Source organism: Molossus molossus, unplaced genomic scaffold, assembly GCF_014108415.1.
Source record: "Molossus molossus isolate mMolMol1 unplaced genomic scaffold, mMolMol1.p scaffold_m16_p_10, whole genome shotgun sequence".
In the NCBI taxonomy this organism is placed as follows: domain Eukaryota; kingdom Metazoa; phylum Chordata; class Mammalia; order Chiroptera; family Molossidae; genus Molossus; species Molossus molossus.
Genome location: NW_023425345.1, coordinates 23,618,658 through 23,637,850, shown reverse-complemented (window position 1 = coordinate 23,637,850; position 19,193 = coordinate 23,618,658). Strand labels below are relative to the sequence as shown.

Below are 19,193 nucleotides of genomic sequence, written 5' to 3'. Positions count from 1 at the left end.
CCTGCAAAGTTTCTTCTGAAAAATTAGCTGACAGTCTTGTGAAAGCTTCGATTTAGGTAACTAACTGCTTTTCTCTTGCTGCTTTTAAGATTGTCTCTTTGTCTTTAACCTTTTGAATTTTGATGATGATGTGTCTTGGTCCTCTTTGAGTTCATCTTGTTTGGGACTCTCTGTGCTTCTTGGACTTGTATGTCTGTTTCCTTCACCAAGATAGGGAAGTTTTCTGTCATTATTTTCTCAAATAGATTTGCATTTCTTGCTCTCTCTTTTCTCCTTCTGGCACCCCATAATGTGAATGTTGGCATGCTTGAGGTAGTCCCAGAGGCTCCTTACACTATTCTCATTTAAAAAAAAATTTTTTTTTCTTTTTGCAGTTCTGATTGGGTGCTTTCCATATTCCAAATCAATGGTTTGCTTCTTTGCTTCACCTACTCTACTCTCAACCTTTTGTAAATTATTTTTATTTCAGTTAATGCATTATTCATTTCTGACTGGTGGGTTTATTTATTTATTTATTTTAAATGTTGTTGATGTTCTCACTAAGTTTCTTGAAGTTCTAAGTTCCTTGAGCATCCTTATAACCAGTGTTTTGAACTCTGCATCTGATTGATTACTTATCTCCATTTTGTTTAATTCTTTTCCTGAAGTTTTGTTCTGTTCTTTCATTTTGGAAATGTTTCTTTGCCTCCTCATTTGGCTGCCTCCCTATGTTTGTTTCTATGTATTAGGTAGAGTTGTTATGTCTCCTAGACTTTGTAGAGTGGCATATTGTTATAGGTATCCTGTAGGCTTCACTGACAGCCTCTCTGATCACTCCAGCTGGGCCCTCGATGTGCATCCCTAGTGTAGACAGTACACCCTTCTGTTGTAATTGAGACTTGATTACTGTTGGCATGACAATGGGAGGGATATACTCAGGCTGATCAACTGCAAGGATTGGTTGTGCCCATTGACCACTGGCCTCTGTCTAACTTGGAGGATCACGTGTGCAGGGGCCCACCACACAGAGCAAGACTTAATTCAGCAGTGCTCTGGTACCCGCTGAGTCCACTCATTGAGTGTGTCCCCTGTGTGATTGGGTGGTGGTGCTTCGATGTGATCTGAAGCTGCCCATTGGGTGTGCTGGCTCTGGGGCAAGGTCAGCCACTGCCTGTGTTCTACTTGGGGCCACCAGGCATAAGCTACAAAGTGATCTGCAGTTGGCTGCTTCTTGTGCTGAGCTTGGAGGTGCCCAGGAAAAGTCAAGTTGTGAACCAAGGCTGGCTACTTTTTGTGCCCAGCCTAGGGCCACTTAATGAGAGGAATGGGGCTCGCTGAGACTAGATGCTGCTTGTTTGAGTGATTTCAAGAAAATCTGAAGCAGGATGCAAGACAAGCCTATCCTATGGTTAAGCCCCTGAAAATAGCTTGGGTGGGTCAGAAAGTTGGGTGGGGCCTCACAGAATCACCAGGGCAGAGCAAACAGCGTGAGCCAGGTTGCTGGAGTCCCATCTGACTATCTTGTGGGGGAAGGGCTCTCCAAAGAAACAACAAGTCTGTCCAGGAAAAAGCTGCCCCTCCAGCTCTGGCCCCAATGCTAAACAACTCACTTCTTTCTCATATATCTCTGAGGCCATTCAAACTGCCCCCCTCCACGCTGAAGCTCAGAGGATGCAAGTCCAAGTAAATCTGTGTGGGGGCCCTTTAAGAGGAACTGCCTGGGGCTCCATGAGCCTCAGCCTCCCTCAGTCTCAGTTCCCATTGGTTTTTACAGCCAGAAGTGATGGGAACTTCTTTTCTGGCACTGGAAACTTGAACTGGAAATCTGGTGTGAGACGGAGACCCCTCACTCCTCCAGGAGGACCTTCACAGCCAAGGTATCCTCTGGATTTTTATCCACCACATGTGGCTGTGGGACCACCTCTTCTGTGCCTCTGCCCCTCCTACCTGTTTCCACATGCTTTCTTCTTTAATTTCGTAGTTGTAGGACTTCCATTCAGCTTGATGTCAGGTGGCTCTGAATGATGGTTGTTCTGTAGTTTAGTTGTAATTTTGATGTGGTTGTGGGAGGATGTGATACCGCGTTTACCTACGCTGCCATCTTGACCAGAAATCCCTTTTAATTTTTTTAGCTCAATGTCTGGACTCAGAATATGTCTCTTTTAGAATCCTTAAAACTGAATGTTAACTAGACTTATTGTGGTGATCCTTTCTCAATATATACAAATATAGAAACATTATGTTGCACACCTAAAACTAATATGTTATATGTCAATTATATCCCAATAAAGATAATAAATAATGTCTAATTCTTTAATAAGTTCATTTTAATTATCTATCATTGAATAAACTGAGAAATAGTACACTTTGGAAGTAATAAGCATTCTTTGCCTTTAGTAATTCTATTAAAACACTTAACAATTAGAATTATCTTGTGTAAATCTTTTTAGAAACTTTCTTGATGTTCAAACCTCAAGAAGTCGTCATTTCTTAGAATAATAGTTGTTAGAAACACACACACACACACACACCTGTGTGTCCTGCTTCTTATGTAAAATTTAGACATGTCCTGAGTTCCCAATTTAGACCTGAAACAAGAGATGTATAGTCCACTTTGATCTCCGAGAAAAATGTGATGAACGTTATTCTAATCTTACTTTCCTAATGGAAAAACAGCACAAACCACAGTACTTCCTTCTGCCTTTTCATGACACAGTGGAATCAAATATGCTGTATCTTGTAAGTTGAAACTATAGAAAGATGTTTTTTATGTATATATATTTATATATATGCACACAAACATAAAAACATATGTATGCCTACATGTGTCCATACATGATCTTTTGTTTTGATTACTTTGACATTTTCAAGGCCTAGAAAAGCACCTAGCAAGTGGTAGTCACTAAAAATATGTGTTGAATAAACTTGTTTATTGTGCAAGTTGAAACATACCAAAATTGACTTTCCTTCCTTTCTTAGTATATTTTTAAGAAAGTTGAGTTGAACTTCACTTTTCCTTAAAAATTTATAATGTTTTATTTTCTTATCTTACTTTATATTTTATGTCAATATTTTGAATACATAAATATCAATAAAATGTCTACTAAACCCATCTTTTTTATTGGTATCAACTCTCATCTATTTACTTTTTTTATGCACACCAGAGTGTGTATTTAAGTCCTTAATACTTCTGTATATGATGTATGTATGGTAGAGGTCTAATTTTATATTTTTATATTGATATAAAAATTTCCCAGCACTAAGTATTTAATAGTGTCTCATTTTCTACTTTTTCAGCAATGCTACCTCATACATTTCTTTTCTATACATCTGACTCTCTCATGTCTGTATCTCTTCTCTTTTTCAATTTGTTACTTTGCGTGTGTTCTCATTTCACTTTTTCTTAGTTAACAACACTTTAACAGAGTTCTTACTATCTAGCAGGACAAGTCTTCCACCTTTTCTTTTGCTTCAAAGCTACCCCTGGCTTCTAGTAGTTTAGTGAACATTTAGGGTTCTGCTTTGTAAGGCTCATAACAAAACTGAGATATTATTTGTAATTGAATTGACTCTCTAAAATATTTTAGGATTATTAAACCATTATTAGATTCAGTGGTCTTACCAAATTTATTTTTGAAAATACTTCTATAACATTGTATAATAAGTTCCACATACATATAAACAAAACTAGAAGACTGAATCTTTACATTTGGAAATAAAAATTGAATTTGAATTTGAATTCTCACCCTTATAAGTTTTGTGTTCTTATGCAACAGTATATGATACACAACATTACTTACAAAGTAAAGAAATATATTTGTTGCTCATAATTACTGTGTTTCTGTTGTGGTTGTTAGTGATATATTAAAACTGTTTCTGTTTATTATTGACCTCTAATATAATAGTTTTTGCAAACTAATGCTACATTTAGTTATACTAACATTATTTCTATTAACTGACCATTAAATTATTTTTATTTTCTATGTAATAAACATATCATCAGCAAAAGAATTGAAGTTCTATGTCTTTAATTTCCTGTGGTGGTCTTAGCACTAAAAAATCTTCTCAATAATATTGAAAAGAAGTGGTATTAGTGAGCACTTTGTCTTCAGGATTTTTGAAAAAGCCTGTTAATATTTTGAAGTTAAGAATGATGCTGCCATTCACAACATTGTTCATGGTGTCCAAAACACGAAAACAACGAAAGTGTCCTTTGATAGATGACTGGATAAAGAAAATGTGGTATATACATACAATAAAATGCTACTCAGCCATAAAAAAAGATGGAATACTGCCATTTGGGACAACGTGGATGGACCTTAAGAATATCATGCTAAGTGAAATAAGTCAGTCAGAAAAAACTAAGAACTATATGATTTCACTCGTATGTGGGATGTAATTCTGAAACTCATAGACAACAAGTGTGGTGGTAACAAGAGGAAAGGGGTTGGGGGAGTAAAGGCTAAAGGGGGCCAAATATACGGTGATAGAAGATATTTGACTTGGGGTCCTGGGCACACAAAGCAGCACGCAGACCATGTAGCATAGAAGTGTACACTTAAAACCTATGTAATGTTATTAACCAAGTCACCTTAAAAACAAGTACTCCAAAAAAAAGAAAGAATAATGTTTATATAGGTCAGCAATTTTCAACTAATGTGTTGCAGCAGGCACACTGGTGGGCTGCAAGAATTTTTAAAACATGCAGTACTTGATTATTTAGTCTGGGACACTGACCTCTTTTCCCTTAGATTATCAAATTAAAAAAATAGCAGCAGCCAACACAATAAACTTATGATGAGAATGAATCAAAAATATACCTATTTTTTTTGTCAGAATAGCAAAAAGTATATTTTTTGGTGTGCCACAGAATTTTGTTACTAGTTTATGTGTGCCAACAGATGAAAATGGTTGAAAATAGCTGATATAGATCCTAGGATGAATAGACTTGTTTTTATCATGAAAACGAAAATTGTTTTTATTATGAAAAAGTGTTGAATTATAGTAAATGTGCTCTCCATCTTGATATAATCAAGTTATTTCGGTTTTTAATCTATTGTTTATTGCATTTAACAAATGTTTTTTTAAAGAAAAGTTACAATCCTAAAATAAACTCAATTTGGTCATCTATATTAATTTTATACACACTAATTTGGTTTGGCATTGTTTTGGGATTTTACAACAATTTTCATAAAGGAGATAGACTTTTTCTTTTCCTTTTCCTTTCTGAACACATTCTCATCTAAAATGAGTATCAAAGTTATTCTTGTTTTAGTGAAAAAAATATCAACCATTCCTTTCCCCCTTCCTGTTGAGAAGAGTTTGTATAAGTTATAATGATAACCCTGGGACACTTTTGATCATTGAATTCAACATTTTAAAGTTATAAAATGATGTTAGGACAAAACACATGTCTTCAAATAGAAAATCTTCTGTGTAGTGAAGAGGTGGAAGGAAATACTGTGGTTTGTGCTGTGTTTCCAACACGCAAGTAAGATAAAAGTAACATTCGTCATATTTTTCTCTGAGATTAGAATTGAGTGTACATTTATTTCAATTTTAAATTTGGAACAGAGGACATGTCTAAATTTTTCACAAGAAGCAGGATGTTCCTTCTCTGATAAGGTATGTGTCTGTGTCTCTGTGTGTGTTTCTACCACTACTATGCAAGACGTGAAGACCTCTTGAAGTTTGCACCTCAAGAAAGTTTCTAAAAATATTTACACAAGATAATTCTAATAGTTTCTTAAGTGTCTTAATAGAATTACTGAAGGCAAAGAATGTACTCTTTCTCACTTTATTCAATGATAGATAATGAGGATAAACTTATTTAAGAACCAGAAGTTATGATGTTGCTGTAAGTTGGAGCCTTTTCTCTAAACAAAACTAGAAGAATGAATCTTTACATTTGGGAATACAATTTGAATTTCAGTTTGAATTCTCACCTTTATGAGTTCTGTGTTCTTATGCAAGGCACTTCATGTAACACACAACTTTACTTACAAAATGAAACACATTCTATCTGTTGCTTTCAATGATCATGTTTAAATATGAAACAGGTTTTATTTTGAAAATTTAAGCACTATACATATTTATTAAATATCAATTTTTTTCTGAGAGCTCTGCTAGACACTGAAAATGTTACTATATAAACAAATGTGAGGTTATTTTTATTAATGACAATGCTGATAATAATTTCTTGTAAATGAAGATGATGATGATATGGACAGAGGTTGAATTAAAATGTACTAAGAAAAAACATTCAACAAAAATTCTTCTATATATCTTATCCAAATTTACCTTGCAAAGAAAGCAATTATCACCAAATAAAATAAAACAACTATAAATAGGAAACTATGTGTATTGTTATGCAATATCAGTGATGGGAACATTTTTAATTAAGTATCTTAAGGTAGGTGAATTTAAAAGAACTCATTGTATATTTTTACATTTTATTATTATTATTATTATTTTTTTTTTTTATCCTCACCCGAGGACATTTTTCCATTTTTTTGTTCAGGTAGAGTAGGAGGGGAAGAGAGGAACAGAGAGAGAGAGAAACATCGACGTGAAAGGACACATTGAGTGGCTGCCACCCTCACGACTGACCAGAGCCGGGGACAAACTGCAACCGAGGTACATGCCCTTAGCGGGAACCGAACCCGGGTCTCTCGGGACCGCAGGCCGACGCTCTAACCGCTGAGCCAAACCGGCCAGGGCTATTTTTACATTTTAAAAAATAATTATTATTTTGTAGCCAAAGTAATTTTTAAAAATAATTTTACATTGTTTTATATGAATTCTCATTTTTATTCTTTTCTTTTTTTATATATGCATGAGGAAAATTTTTCTATATTCTCATTTTTCCAATCAAAATAGATCATCTCACCACACAGAAAGAAAACAGAAAGTAAATAAACAAATGTGTGATTTTATTTTATTCAGGAACCTCTGTAAAATGACCACTTTGGATTAATCTCTGTGATAGATAAGCATTTATATGATGAGATTGGCCGGAGATCAGTGGGTTCAACACAGCATGGGTATGTACTTCCACATCAACATGTAGTTTGGCTTGTATATAATTTCAATGTGCCCAGGATTTGATACAAGTATGTAAGGCTTTGGATTTATTCTGATTGACTTGTGTTAATTTTATGTTCATTTCACATTGTTAATGTTATATTTTAAATCAAGTCTCAAAAACCTGAAAGACTTTTCCCACTTTTACTTCATTAGCTACCTAAAAGAAACTCTCTCACAGTGAGGCAGCCTGAAATAGGACAGCATCAGAATTTAGAGGTAGAAGAACTGAATTTTAATCTAGCTTTTACCTGTCTCTCGTTTTGAGATCTGGGGCAATTCACAGCCTCTATGTGCTTATTTTCTTTTCTGTGAAGTAGAGATATAAAACGTGTGATATTTACCTTAGTGGATTTCCATGATATTCAAATAAAAGGACATATATTTGAAAGTGTTTCTAAAACTAAAAGTGTTATAAATTACTCACAGTTGATAGTATTATATTAAATATGCAATACAGCATTGACCATCTCTGAGATTCAATTTCTTCATTTATAAAATAATACTTCCCCTCTTCATATGTTTAATAATTAAATTACATGTTGTATGTACAATTTTTTTATTTAATTTTTGGTATAAAAGGTAATTAACGTTAACATTTCATTTATAAAAGACTTTTACGTATTTAGTAAATTTTACTATTTCAAGAAGAGTTACTTTTTTGTTTAAACAAGACGCTTTATTTGTCTTTATCCTAAATTGTAGACTATACTATTTTTTTCTTTGTGTGTCCTTCACTATGAAGAAAATTAGACACAATAGCCTTTACTATTTCTCATGTGACTGACACTAGGTTCATATTATTTTATTTCACTTTTAAAATAAGCCATTCAAGGTTGTTGTAACAGCCTTTGTTCCTTCTTTCGCTTTTTTCATTTTTGTTCAGTTTGTGAAGTTATGTACTTAGTAAATGAGCCTCTGTAAATTAAACACGTCTAACTTCCCAATTAAGGCCCTGTCTTTTTCACTACACAGCATCTGTATTTTAATGTTAGATTTTATCCACATTAAGAATGAACTCATATTGCCCTGGCCGGTTTGGCTCAGTGGTTAGAGCATCGGCCTGCGGTCCAGAGAGACCCGGGTTCGGTTTCTGCTAAGGCCACGTACCTTGGTTGCAGTTTGTCCCCGGCCCTGGTTGGTCGTGCGGGTGGCAGCCACTCGATGTGTACCTTCCACGTCGATGTTTCTCTCTCTCTCTCTTTCTCTCTCTCCCTCCCACTCTATCTGAACAAAAAATGGAAAAGTGTCCTCGGGTGAGGATAAAAAAAGAAAAAAATGAACTCATATTAATAATATATGGGATTTTGCTAAAGTTGTTTTACTATAGAATAAATCTAATTTTATTTATACTACAAAGTGTAAAAATCATAATAATGAAGTAATATAAAACAAAAGCAACTTGATGTTATACCTTAAACGAAAAAAGATAGAAATGACATATTAAAGTTTAAAAAATTTATGATTCAAGTGGCAGGAAGGTCATAACTCATATTGGCCTGAACTGTTTTTCTCCAGAGAGCTGTGAATTTCATAATTCAAAACGTAAACTCATAAATCATGTTGCTTCTACACAAAGGAAAAGACCCACATTAACCACAAACACCTGTTGGGAAAACCGTGAGTAATATGTTCCATTCATCATCTTGAGGTGGAAATCGGAAACTATGGGATAATCAGTGATAAATATTCAGTTTATTTTACCTTCACGAGAAAAGCAGAAATGAGATTAATTCTCATATAATATTGGACTATATCATAAAATGAGAAAAAAACATTGAGTTTAGGATCATTTCATGCCCTAAAATGATGAGATTATCCTAACAATGACAATTGAGACAGCAATTACTAAGAGATCACTGAACAGCTTGTTAGGAGGAGGAGTAAATAGTAATGAAAAGCAAAAGAGAGCCCTGGCCAGTTTGGCTCAGCAGTTAGAGCATCGGCCTGCGGTCCAGAGAGACCCAGGTTCAGTTCCCGCTAAGGGCACGTACTTCGGTTGCAGTTTGTCCCCGGCCCTGGTTGGTTGTGCAGGTGGCAGCCACTCCATGTGTCCCTTTCACATCGATGTTTCTCTCTCTCCCTCCTACTCTACCTGAACAAAGAATGGGAAAATGTCCTTGGGGGAGGATGATAAAAAAAACAAAAACAAAAACAACAACAACAAAAACAAAAGAGAAAAGAAATATAAAATATCCTACACCGTGTTATGTCTTTAAACAGCATGACAGCAGTGACTTGACTGCTGTTCACAGAAGGGCCTCTGCATAGTGAAGATGTGCTTGTTTTTATCAAGGCAGAATACAATCGAAAATAAAGCCTGAAACAGTTTACACAAGAAGGAAAACAACAGACCACTCTCACTTATACATTTTGATTAAATGTTAAAAATAAATTATTATCAAATAGTATTGCTTTCAAGAGTTAATTATAGGAATGAAAATGTGTTAGATGTAATAATCAAGGATCATAGATCATATGCATAATGTTGAAAAGGTTTGGGGTAAAAAAATCAATATGAAATCTTTTTTTAAAGAGTTTTTAAATTGATTTTTAGAGAGAGGAAAGAAGAGAGAGAAAAACATCGATGTGAGCGTGAAACATATATTGGCTGCCTCCTGCAGGTCCCCTACCTGGGATCAAGCCCACAAACCAGGCACATGCCCTAACCGGGAACCAACTGGCCACATTTTGGTGCATGAGATGACACCTACCAACTGAGGCACACCAGCCAGGGCTCAATATGAATTCTTAATGTAAAAGAACTTCACTTTTAAAACCTCTAAAATATAAATACCACCTTTAAAATATATGTCCAAAAGCTATCACTATGCTTATTGATAAATGCTAACAGCATTTTCATTATAGTTAGAAATAGGAAAGAATTGTTATTATCATTATTAATGATTATATTGATTGTTTTGCTGATGCTTGACAACATAAATAACCAAGAAAAGAAAAAAAGCAAATGACCTGAAATTAGAATAAAAAGTCAAAATTAACATGATTAGCAAAAATATATGATTTAAAATATTTTTAAAACCCTCTAAAACTTCACCCCCAAGCTTACAAACAATAAGGAAATCTGACGTTTGGAGTTAATTAGAAGTAATATATAAAATCAACTGTCTACAAAACTACAAAAACAAGGAAAATATGATAAAAAGAAAATGCCATATTTATAAAACCAAAAATCAGAAATAAATGATTGAATTAAAAATATTGGAAATAGCCCTAGCCGGTTTGGCTGAGTGGTTAGAGTGTCGGCCTGTGGTCCAGAGAGACCCAGGTTCGGTCCCCACTAAGGGCACGTACCTCGGTTGCAGTTTGTCCCTGGCCCTGGTTGGGTCGTGTGGGAGGCAGCCACTCTATGTGTCTCTTTCACATCGATGTTTCTCTCTCTCTCTCTCTCTTCCTCTCTCTCCCACTCTATCTGAACGAAAAATGGAAAAATGTCCTCAGGTGAGGATAAAAAATAAATAAAATACTGGAAGTAACCCTGGCCAATAGAGTCGCTGGTTCAGTTCTGGTCAAGTTCTGGTCACATAACTTGGTTGTGGTTTGGTCCCTGGCCCTGATCAGGGTCATGCAGGAGGCAACCAGTCCATGTGTTTCTCACTTCAGTATTTCTTTCTCTCTCTCCTTCCCACTCTGTCTGAAAATAAATGGAAAAAATATATATCCTCGGGTGAGGATTCAAAAATAAATACAAATAAAATACTGGAAATAAATTTATTACATAAAGTTGTACTAATGAACATAAAATAAGACATACATAACAGAAACAAAAAACTATTCAAGAATAAAAGACAACATTTTAAAAATGTAAGTCATCTATATATGTATATATTTAATGTGATTCTCTTGAAATATATATATATATATATATATATATATATATATTTAAAATTGATTTGGAAGAGAGAGTGAGAGAACAAAACTTCGATATGTTAGAGAAACATTGATCTGGGGACTGATTCCAAAACCTTATAGGACAATGCTCAACCAAGTGAGTCACACAGCTGGGCTAATGTACTATATTTTATTTTATTTTTATTTATTTATATGTTAAATTTATTTATTTTTGTTACAGATGTTTCTCCACCCCCCCCCCCCCACTGATTTTCCCCTCCTCTTCCTTCCCCGTCCTGTCTCCAGCTTTGTTGTCCATGTCCATTGTTCATGCATACATGCATATAAGTTCTGTGGTTTATCTCTCCCCCTCAACCCCCTCTTCTGGGGATTGTCAGTCTGTACCCCACTTCCATATCTCTGGGACTACCCCATTCCTCAGACTGTTATGTTCATTATTTTCCACAAATAAGTGAGATGATATGATACTTGTTTCTCTCTGTTTGGCTTGTTTTGCTTAGGATAATACTTTTCAGGTCCCTCCATGTCATCTCAAAGGATAAGAGATCTTTCTTTCTTACAGCTGCATAGTACTCCATTGTGTATATGTACCACTGCTTTTTTTTTTTTTTTTATCCTCACCCGAGGATATTTTTCCATTTTTTGTACAGATAGAGTGGGAAGGAGAGAGAGAGAGAGAAACATCGATGTGAAGGGACACATCGAGTGGCTGCCACCCGCACGACCAACCAGGGCCGGGGACAAACTGCAACCGAAGTACGTGCCCTTAGCGGGAACCGAACCCGGGTCTTTCCGGACCGCAGGCAGACGCTCTAACCTCTGAGCCAAACTGGCCAGGGCTGTACCACTGCTTTTTTATCCATTCATCTACTGATGGACATTTGGGCTGTTTCCAGATCTTGGCTATTGTAAATAGTGCTGCTACAAACATGGGGTACATATATTCTTTCTTACTGGTGTTTTAGGTTTCTTAGGGTATATTCCTAGAAGTGGGATCACTGGGTCAAATGGCAGTTCAATTTTTAATTTTTTGAGTAATATACTATATTTTAAATGTGGCATGTTCATGAAAAATTTGTTTTAAAGTTCTTAAGGCATAATGAAGTATAATGATAGATAAAATATTATCAAAAAGAAATGTAATACAATATTATGGTTACTATAAATACTCAAGTATATTATAAGTAGGGATATTTTACATATAGTTTAAATAGAAAGACAGACCAGAGAATATAGGAATAAATGTAAACACATATAAGAATGTATTCTATATTAATGGTAGTATTTCATATCAATAAGAACACTTTGATTTTTATTTATGAAATAGTGTTAGAAAAATTCAGTAACCATTCGGAAAAACAGTTGTTTATGAATGTGAATTTCTACCTAATTTATAACACACACACACGCACCTCAAATAGACCCAATTTAAAAAAAGGAAACTATATACCTTATGGTGGGAGATTTATTTATAAACTCAAAATAATGAAAGCATTTTTATTAACATCAAAAAGGATTAATGAACCCTGGCTGGCGTATCTCAGTGGTTAGAGCATCAGCATGTGCACAGAAGGATCAAGGGTTTAATTCCCAGTCGAGGGCCAGTGTCTGGGTTTCAGGTTTCATCTCCAGCCCCAGCCAGGGCACATGCAGGAAGAAACCAATCAATGTGTCCCTCTCACATCAATATTTCTCCCCCCCCCCACCATCTCCTCCCTTCTGCTCTCTCTAAAAATCAATAGAAAAAATATCCTAGGGTGAGGATTAACAACAACAAAAAAAATGATTTGAGCAAGTCAACCATTATCTATTTAAGAACCTCCTTATATCATAAATGAAGTTAAAACAAAAATATCTAGGATGAATATTTGCAAAATATATGGCAAGAAATGAACTAATATATTTAATCTGAAAATAAGAAAAAGAAAATTAATACAAATGCAAGAAGTTTCAGAGAAATAAAATAGAAACATAACCATAATAAAAGATGTTCAATCTTTTGTTATCTTGTTATTTATAACAAGAAAAATAAAGTTAAAATATTAAAAATAATATTGGTCATCAGATTTATACATTAAAATGTGAATAGTATTTAATGCAGAGGAAAGTGAATAACAAGGCTTTTAAACCTATATTTGGTAAAATATAAGTTGTTATAGCCTCTTTGGACTGAAATTTTCAATTATTACAAAAATTTAAAAAACAAATGTTCTTTGACTCAGTAATTATTGTTTTGGGTATTTTTCCTAGAGGGCTACTCACAAATATGCACAGGTGTGTATGAAATGTTATTTATAACATTATATCTTAGTCAAAACTAAGAAGCATTTTAAATATGCAACACCACTAATCATCAGAGACATGCAAATGAAAACATCAATGAGGTATCACCTCACACCTGTCAGAGTGGCCGCCATCAACAAAATCATCAAACAACAAGTGTTGGCGAGGGTGTGGAGAAAAGGGGACTCTAGTGCACTGCTGGTGGGAATGCAGACTAGTGCAGCCACTATGGAAAACAATATGGTGTTATCTCAAAAAATTAAAAATTGAACTTCCATTTGACCCAGTGATCCCACTTCTAGGAATATACCCTAAGAAGCCTGAAACACCAATCAGAAAGAATATATGTAACCTCATGTTTGTAGCAGCACTATTTACAATAGCTAAGATCTGGAAACAGCCCAAATGTCCATCAGTAGACGAATGGATAAAAAAGCAGTGGTACATATACACAATGAAGTACTATGCAGCTGTAAGAAAGAAAGATCTCTTATTCTTCGAGACGACATGGAGGGACCTGAAAAGTATTATCCTAAGTAAAACAAGCCAAACAGAGAGAGACAAGTATCATATCATCTCACTTATTTGTGGAAAATAATGAACATAACAGTCTGAGGAATGGGGTAGTTTCAGAGACGTGGAAGTGGGGTACAGACTGACAATCCCCAGAAAAGGGGGTGATGGGGGAGAGAAACCACATAACTTAAATGCATGTATGCATGAACAATGGACATGGACAACAAAGCTGGGGACAGGGCAGGGAGGGAGTGGAGGGGGGAACCAGTGGGGGGAAAAGGAGAAACATTTGTAACAAAAAAAATTAATTAATTAAATAATAAATAAATAAATAACTATGCAATGGAAAAAACTAAAAGCATTTTAGTCCATATACCAATAAAATACAATGCAAACAACTTTATAAAATTTTGACTTTATAAAAACATGATTAGCATAATCACTAGGATATTTTCTTAAGTAAAATAAAATCATAGAATATTTTGTATAATTCATAAATATATGTTTTTAAAAGGAGGGAAGGGGCACTGTCCATATTTATCATTGTATCACAATGGAAAATTTAAAAAATGATAACCATGATTTATTCTGGGGAACCTGCAGAGAAATAGGAGGAAATATCACATTTTTATAGTTTTATTTTTTAATCATTTACAACGTACTTATTTTACCTGTCCTGAGAAAAATAATTAAGGAAAAAGCAATGATATCACCCCCACATAAAAAAAAACCTTAATATTTATATTAAACATAAAAATACTAGAACCTTTTATTCTTTTTCTCACTCTTTTCTCTTCGACAGCATCTCCATTTCTCCTCGCCCGGTACATTGCTGCAGCTATGGGAATTCATTTCATTGTGATGATAATGATATACAGTGCCCTAATAGTAAACTGTAAGTGATAACAGAGAAGTAGATAGCATTGTTGATCTAATGATTGTAATACATTACTTGATTAATATTCAGAATCACAGAAACATAAACTAGCAATATAAATGTATCTTTATATTTTAGCTATTAGTCTAGAAATGTGTCAACTATTTTAAAATTCTTGTTTAAACTATCTTACAATATAAAACCTTCTAATAATTATGATTATTTTAATAGCATTATTCAACCAAGAAGCTCAAGTTTCTTTAAATGGTAAGAGAAAGTTTTCTAATATTTTGAAGCACTAATTGCATTATCTGTGTATACTGGGGTTTAGGCATGTATACAATGCTGCTAACAAGAAAATGTATAAAACAGATGATGTATAACGCAGGTAGCGTGGCCGAGCGGTCTAAAACAGATGATGTATTATAGGAGTCTACACTTGAAACTTATATAATTGTATTAATCAAAGTCACCCCAATAAATTTAATACAAAAAAGTATAAAAAATAATTATTGCCCACAATTCACTGTAGCTTTTAAAATTTTATTTTATTTCTTACAATGAGGGAGTACTTGTAAAAAGTAAAGAACACAGTTTTGGCATATCTATCTATCTATCTATCTATCTATTTATAAATATGTAGAGATATGTCATTGGGTATGATCATAATGGTTTGGAATTTTAGAGTTAGAATAAAAAAGGTATTTAACCTGCCTAGACCAAATCTACTATACTGTTCAGACATGTGCAGAATTAATAACATATTCTCCCTTTCTAGAAAGATACTGTCCATGTCCTAAAAACTGGATACATTACAGAAACAATTGCTACCAATTTTTTGATGAGAGCAAAAGCTGGCTTCAGAGCCAAGCTTCTTGTATGTCTCAAAATTCCAGTCTCCTGAAGATATACAGCAAAGAGGACCAGGTTAGTATTGTTTAAATTCATCTGTCTGTATTTAGTCCTAACATATGTGGCAACTCTCTGGAATATGAATCTGAAATATAATAGAAGCACTAGGCTCAAATACACCACCCCAAATTCTTCTGAGTTAAAAATAAGAAAGCACAAAAATTGCAAGTTATTATATGTTTTTTAAGTTGGAATTCTGCCAGAGGACAGAATGCATTTTCCCCAACTGTAAGAAAAATGGTTAAATGAGTATGGCCTTGTTTTCACTAAAATTCTGAGCACTGACTTTATTTGTGATTTCAAACAGGATTTCTTAAAATTGGTGAAGTCCTATCATTGGATGGGACTAATAAGAAACTCAACAAATGGAATCTGGCAGTGGGAAGATGGTTCCAATCACTCTACCAGACAGTAAGTCTGCACCAATAGGTCTCTAGCTGTGGATTTGTCTCTAAGCTATTCCTGTGACACTTAGCTATCACATTTTCCTTCATACAATGCCAGGCCATTCCCATATGCTAATAGAGTCAGCCAAAAACTCACAAATGTGTACATCCACAAAACCATTAATAACATTAAGATAATTAACACATTTATCACCTGCAAAATGTTCCCTTTTTATCTTTATAATCCCTCCTTCATGCCCATTTCTGTCTCCAGGCAACTAACCTGCTTTCTGTCACTATAGATGAGTATGTAATTTATAAAGTAACAAAACGGAGTCCTGGAGTATGTACTGTTTTTTTGTCTGGCTTTTTTACTCAGTGTATTATTTTAAGATTAGCCACCTCATAGCCTGTATAAGAGTTTGTTTTTTTTTCATTCCTGATAGCTTTTCCATTTTCGGGTGTTGCTCAGTTATGTTTATTCTCTCATATATTGATGGATATTTGGGTAGTTGCCAGTTTTTGACTACTAAAAATAAAGCTACTTGGGACACTTAGCTATATGTGCAAGACTTTGTATGAACATAGGCTCTCCTTTCTCTTACATAAATACCTAGGAGTGGAATGGATGGATCATATAATTAGTATATGTTTAACTTTTTAGAGACTGCCTAACTATTATCCAAAGGGGTTGTGCAATTTTACAATCCCACTAGCAGTGTGTGAGACTTCTGGTTGCTCAATATTTGGTCAATACTTGTTATAATTAGTCTCCTAAATTTTAGCCATTCTAATGTGTGTAGTGAATTTGCATTTTCTTAATGACGGATGATATTGAGCATCTTCTCTGTGCTTGTTTACCATTCATTTTTCAGTTTTCTATTTCATTGATTTCTGCTGTGATCTTTATTTACTATATTCTCACTCAAGGTTAACTTTTCTTTAGTTTCTTATGGTAAAAACTAGTATATTGATAAACAACCTTTTTTTGTTCTAATTGAAAAATTTATGCTATTAATATGTGAGATGATTTGGCAACATCCCCACATATTATGAGCTATTTATTTTCATTCAGTTCAAAATAGTTTATAAATTCCCTTTTGCCTTGTTTTTTGATCCATGAAATTTTCAGTAGTGTTATTTCCAACATTTGGGAACTTCCTAGTGATCTATCTGTGATTTAAGTCTAATTCCATCTTTATCAAAAAACATACTTTGTGACTTGAATCTACTTGCATTTATTGAGATGGCGTTTTGTGCACCAGGCTATGGTCTATCTTCTGAAATGTTTCATGTGTCCATGTATACCTTAGAATTTATCTGAGATGGCCTCATTTCCGTATGGCTTGAGATTTAATTTTTGACCTAGAAAAGTTTATTTTCTGGAGATACTAATAAGATTCGGTATCATCTTTTCTCATTTTTTCCCCACTCTGCAAGTGGAAAAGTTCATTTTTGAAGCAAAACAACTAGCATGCTAAATTTCTGATGACGCATGTAATAAATATCGGTTGAGTGCCACTCAGTTTCCAGAAACTATGCAGAGATAACTACAGAGATGACTAGAACGTAACTCCTTCAGGAGCTTCACACTTCGATTAGAAATATAGTTGTGAACAAAGAAGTGAAATCCCTTGTGCTCAGTTCTCTGGCAGAAATGTGATGTGATCAGTACTCCAGCAGAAATGTGATGGGAGTGGAATGGGAAAACGAATACAGAAATTGAAGAAACGCATGAACACAGTGAAATTAGAAAGGATGAGCTTCTAATGTGCATAGATTGAGACCAACTAAGGGCTGTTACGAAAAAAATCTCTTCATTTTTTTCTCTTAGAGCAGCTAGTTGTTTCTGTATAGAAAGAAATAACTATCTTGTCCTTTCTAATATATGTAGTATCATTTTTTGGTGTCAATTTCATATTGAAGGAGCATCATCATTCTTTCCCTCAGCTTCATCTTTCCTACTTGTTCTACTTGTTCTTGGCAGAAAACAAATCACTATTTATAGCATTAATAAATACTCAAGATCCCAGAGTAAAATAGGTATATGCACATAATTATCTCTACATGAATTACCTAAACACACACATACACACACACACTTATGTATGTGTACATATACTGAAGGACTTCATAGTTTAAAATTTTTTTCCTACCAAGTAAAACTGCATATATCTGAAGAATATTGTATGTTTTTCACAAAACATGACATTGAATTCTGAATTTATTTCTAACCTAAATATTTGTTTTAAAACATTTTAAAGCTTTTATTTCATTGGGTACGCATATAAAGAGATTCTAGGCTTTGTAAATTGAATAATTTCCAATGTTTAAAAGTAGTAGCACACAATTTATAATAGGATGCAATTTTTATCTGAGTTGGCTATATTTTGCTTATCTGTAAATTAAGAAAGGCCTGATTCTTAAGTCTCCTGAAATGTTATTGTTTCAGTACCCATATTTAAATATTATTTAATTTTTCTTTTTCTGCATTAATAAAATTATCAATGTAATTTGTTTTTGTCTCTATCCTAGACTCACATTGCTTGAAATGGAAGATGGGGACTGTGCAGTTTACGGCTCAAGTTTCAAAGGTTACACAGAAAACTGTTCAACTCCATACACATACATCTGTATGCACAGGATTGTATAAAGTAAAGAACTTATTGTCTATAAAATATAATGGACTGAAAAACAGAAATTCCGTTCCCCGAATTTTCTCCATGAAGAAACATTCAGAAGAAAATGCCAGCAATATTCATTAAGTATTTTCTCATCAGCCATGCAAACAATTAAAGAATTTATCTTCTATAGTAATTTTTAAATTACTGAGTGGTAAACAAATTATTTTTAAGTTTAATAAACTGTTGATAATACCTATGGTTGATAATAGCAGCACTATTTATAATAACTAAGATCTGGAAACAGCCCAAGTATCCATCAGTAGATGAATGGATAAAAAAGCTGTGGTACATATACACAGTAGGTTACTATGCAGCTGTAAGAAAGAAAGATCTCTTATCTTTTGAGATGACATGGAGGGACCTGGAAAGTATTATCCTAAGTGAAACAAACCAAGCAGAGAAAGACAAATTATCACATAATCTCACTTATTTCTGGAATATAATGAACTAAACAAGCTGATGAACTGATGAACTGATGAACAAAATAGAGCCAGAGTCATAGAAGTAGGGTATAGACTAACAATCCTCAGAAGAGGATGGAGGGAGGGAAGGGATAAACCACAGAACTTATATGCATATATGCATAACTGATGGACATAG

The 19,193-nt window shown here is 34.1% G+C and overlaps 1 protein-coding gene across 2 annotated transcripts; it reads left to right on the top strand.

Annotated features, from left to right (window-relative positions):
• The first annotated feature begins 5,520 nt into the window (after window positions 1-5,520).
• On the top strand, window positions 5,521-18,873 carry LOC118624103 (NKG2-D type II integral membrane protein). 2 transcript variants are annotated; one of them, XM_036252084.1, is made up of 8 exons: window positions 5,521-5,604; window positions 6,925-7,022; window positions 8,581-8,682; window positions 14,537-14,629; window positions 14,843-14,878; window positions 15,390-15,538; window positions 15,831-15,934; window positions 18,445-18,866. In XM_036252084.1, the coding sequence occupies exons 2-8, from the start codon at window positions 6,980-6,982 to the stop codon at window positions 18,560-18,562; spliced, it is 645 nt and encodes a 214-aa protein (XP_036107977.1). In that variant the 5' UTR covers window positions 5,521-5,604; window positions 6,925-6,979; the 3' UTR covers window positions 18,563-18,866. The 2 variants fall into 2 exon arrangements, with proteins under 2 accessions (XP_036107977.1, XP_036107978.1); XM_036252085.1 differs by lacking the exon at window positions 8,581-8,682 and having other exon boundaries at window positions 18,445-18,873.
• The last annotated feature ends 320 nt before the right edge of the window (window positions 18,874-19,193 follow it).